This window comes from Alternaria arbusti (genome assembly GCF_024043155.1).
Source record: "Alternaria arbusti strain BMP 1465 chromosome Unknown scaffold_37, whole genome shotgun sequence".
NCBI lineage: Eukaryota > Fungi > Ascomycota > Dothideomycetes > Pleosporales > Pleosporaceae > Alternaria > Alternaria arbusti.
In genome coordinates this window covers 1-2,759 of record NW_026249977.1, presented here as the reverse complement: position 1 = coordinate 2,759, position 2,759 = coordinate 1, and the positions used below count along the sequence as shown (strand labels likewise).

Sequence of the window (2,759 nt, the reverse complement as noted above, 5' to 3'; positions counted from 1 at the left end):
GCATTTGAGTGTGTTCGCTGGTTGTGCCTCCGCGACAGCGTCGTTCGATCAACCCCAAACATTTTGGCAACTTGGCGGTACGAGGATTTATCACCAGCTTCACGCGATTCGATATATCTAATTGCTTCTTGAATCGGATCCATGGTGGTGGAAATATTTAGCGTTGAAGTTGTAGCCATCTCAATGTTGTGATGTTCAGGTGGCTCATCGGCTGAACTGGCTCATCGGGCGCACGGGCACGGTAGATGCAAAGGGTTGGCGGACAGCTGTCCCCTCGCCCATGCTTGGTCTGGCTTCTATCTACGACTATGTGCATTTCGCCTCATAAAGTGACGTGTTTGCCTGTGTTTGTGTTCCTCGAATAGTCATACCTGTGTGTATGAAGTAACTCCAAGCCTTGTGGGTGTAACAATGTCTCAGGGCTCGTAGAAGCGCGTTACCTCGTGAGTTGCAACTGCAATACCTTCAGTCTCCCTCTAGCGTTTAGCTGTAGTGTGTGCTAGCTTGCCTCGTGCTCCTAGGGCCTGAGATATGTTACCCGCTCTCTAATGTTCTTTAAGTGTTACGATGCCGTCCAGTAGGTTCCCATGCGGTTGTGGGGTGTATTGTGACCTGCCGCCGAGCGCAGCGATAGCAGCATTTTATCGTGACGCAGCTTCACAAGACCGATCCTCCGCCCGTGCGCGCTATCGACTCTACTGAGCATGAGGGCTTCCTCGCAAATCTCTCACACCTTGTCGGGTGTATCAAAGAGGCACCACTTCTTCGACACAGAGTGAAGACGGCTGGGGACGAGGCCGTTCGAAGGCCTGTATGTGTTGTAGGCACCGATAGTAGCATGCTAGATGTCTGTGAGTTGGTTCGCGCGAGAGGTGGTGTTGTTTAGCCTGAGGGCTCGTCGATGCGGGACGTTGCAGGCATTGTCGGATGGTGATGGCTGACCAGAAAGCTCATCAGTGACTGTTGTGTGTGCATTGTGACTGTAATTTACTCAGACGCCTTAGGTTTCTCCTATGCGAGGCTACCAAGGTATAGCTGGTATGATAACATTCTCCAGCGATTCGTACACCTAGCACCAGTACGTGGTCAGAAGAATACGATGCCAGAGGCTAGGCGGGGTGGAAACGCCTCCATAAGCAGCATTCAAAGACCTCCCAAAACGGATGCATTTCCACCGCCACATAGATATAAAAAGCAACTGGTTGTGTTCACGGATTTGTATCTCCTCATCCATCTAACTCCTCCAAGTCATCCCGTGCTGTCCGAAGGATGCCCTTCATTTCCGTGTACAGCTTTAGATTTGGAACCCTCCATCTCCCACCATCGGGAAATATCTTCCTCCGTAATCTGTTGACGTAAGGAGCGAACGGTTTGTAGTAAGTCGTAAATCTAGCTTCAACAGTCTTCAGAAAATCCTTCTCGTCAGAAATCAGGCCTTTTTCGAGCTCCGCTAGTTTTCCACTGCTCTCATAATTCCAACATTCGAACTCAGGTGACCCAATGTCTTTGCCAGGCCCATCATAATGAATACACACCTAGAAAAGGACCCAGAAGAATGATTCAAGGTCGTGCATGAACGAGTCTTGTTCGTCGTCTAAAAGCACTCCAATTGCCATGAACGCTCGCGTGCCGGTCTTCCCACGCGCCCCTGAAGACATCTCCCGCTGTTCGTTGATGGCAAGGTCGAGATCGATCAAGAACGCCCGCCAGGACGGGTTTTCGTCGTCCTCGTGCACCATGAGGTTGTTCAGCGATATGTCGCGCTGAAGCATGCCACCTCGCGAGTGGAGGGACTCGTTTCCTTCAATGCATTGCTCTAATCCAGCAAGCAGACTGGCTAGAGAGCTTGCTTTGTAAATAGCCTTCCTATAGTCGCGGACAATAACACGGCGGTAGACCCTGTTAACAATCGCAGCTTTTGTTGTCGAGCTCAAACAAGTGCGCTTGCTAGGCGGCAGCAAGGCGTTAGTGCAGCTCAATAATCGCTTCCGTCCAGCTGCGCTGCTGCTCCTGTCTCTCCGCGAAGCCCAGCGTCCGGTCGTACTTAGTAGCAGCATTAACTTTTCTAGCTTGTAGTTTGTTGCCTTTATTATACCTAGCCCTTTTCGCACGTTTGCGCTAATATCGTCGTCTTAACCGCCTACACAGAGTGTCTCATAGTAGATGTACCTTGCTACGTTCTTTACCCTCTTCTCTGTCGCCTTACGTAGCAGCTCGCCCTTCTCCTCGCGCTCTAGATACTACTATAAGTTCTTAACAACAAGCGGCGTGCCAGAGTCTTCTTCTTAATAAACTTTCTAGCAGGTTATTGCGCGGCTAGCAACGCAAGGCACGCGTTTAATTATCTTATTAACAACGAAAGCGCTCTTTTCTATTCTCGCGCTCAATCTTAATATACCGCTTATCTCTAACTGTAACAAAAGTCAGATCGAACCCTAGCTACGCCTCGTCTATCTACAGAAACCTAAGCATTACAGACACTAACTGCAGTCTATTCTTATTAACGTCTAACTACTTAGAGGCGATGCCTCTAAGTTAGTTAAACTCCTACAGCCGCATAAAGAGTCCGCAGAGAGTAAAGCTAAGAACAAAGTAGCAGCTATCTTGCGCGGTAAGCACCTCTCTTGCGTACTAGCCTTCTATTAGAGTTAACTCCGTTGCGTGCAAGGCGACGTTGCGTGCAACACTAGGACACCCTATTACCCTATTGTAGCTCCCGGAGCCACAGCTTTTCACGTCCTACCGCAAGGTACACAGGT

The 2,759-nt window shown here is 49.7% G+C and overlaps 1 protein-coding gene across 1 annotated transcript; it reads right to left on the bottom strand.

The window, feature by feature from the left end:
• Positions 1-1,535: 1,535 nt before the first annotated feature.
• Positions 1,536-1,899, bottom strand: J4E86_011554 (uncharacterized protein; the record flags this gene model as incomplete). The annotated part of the gene is made up of 1 exon (XM_051452045.1): positions 1,536-1,899. A coding segment is annotated over one exon (364 nt), but the record flags the coding sequence as incomplete, so codon positions are not given.
• Positions 1,900-2,759: the final 860 nt, after the last annotated feature.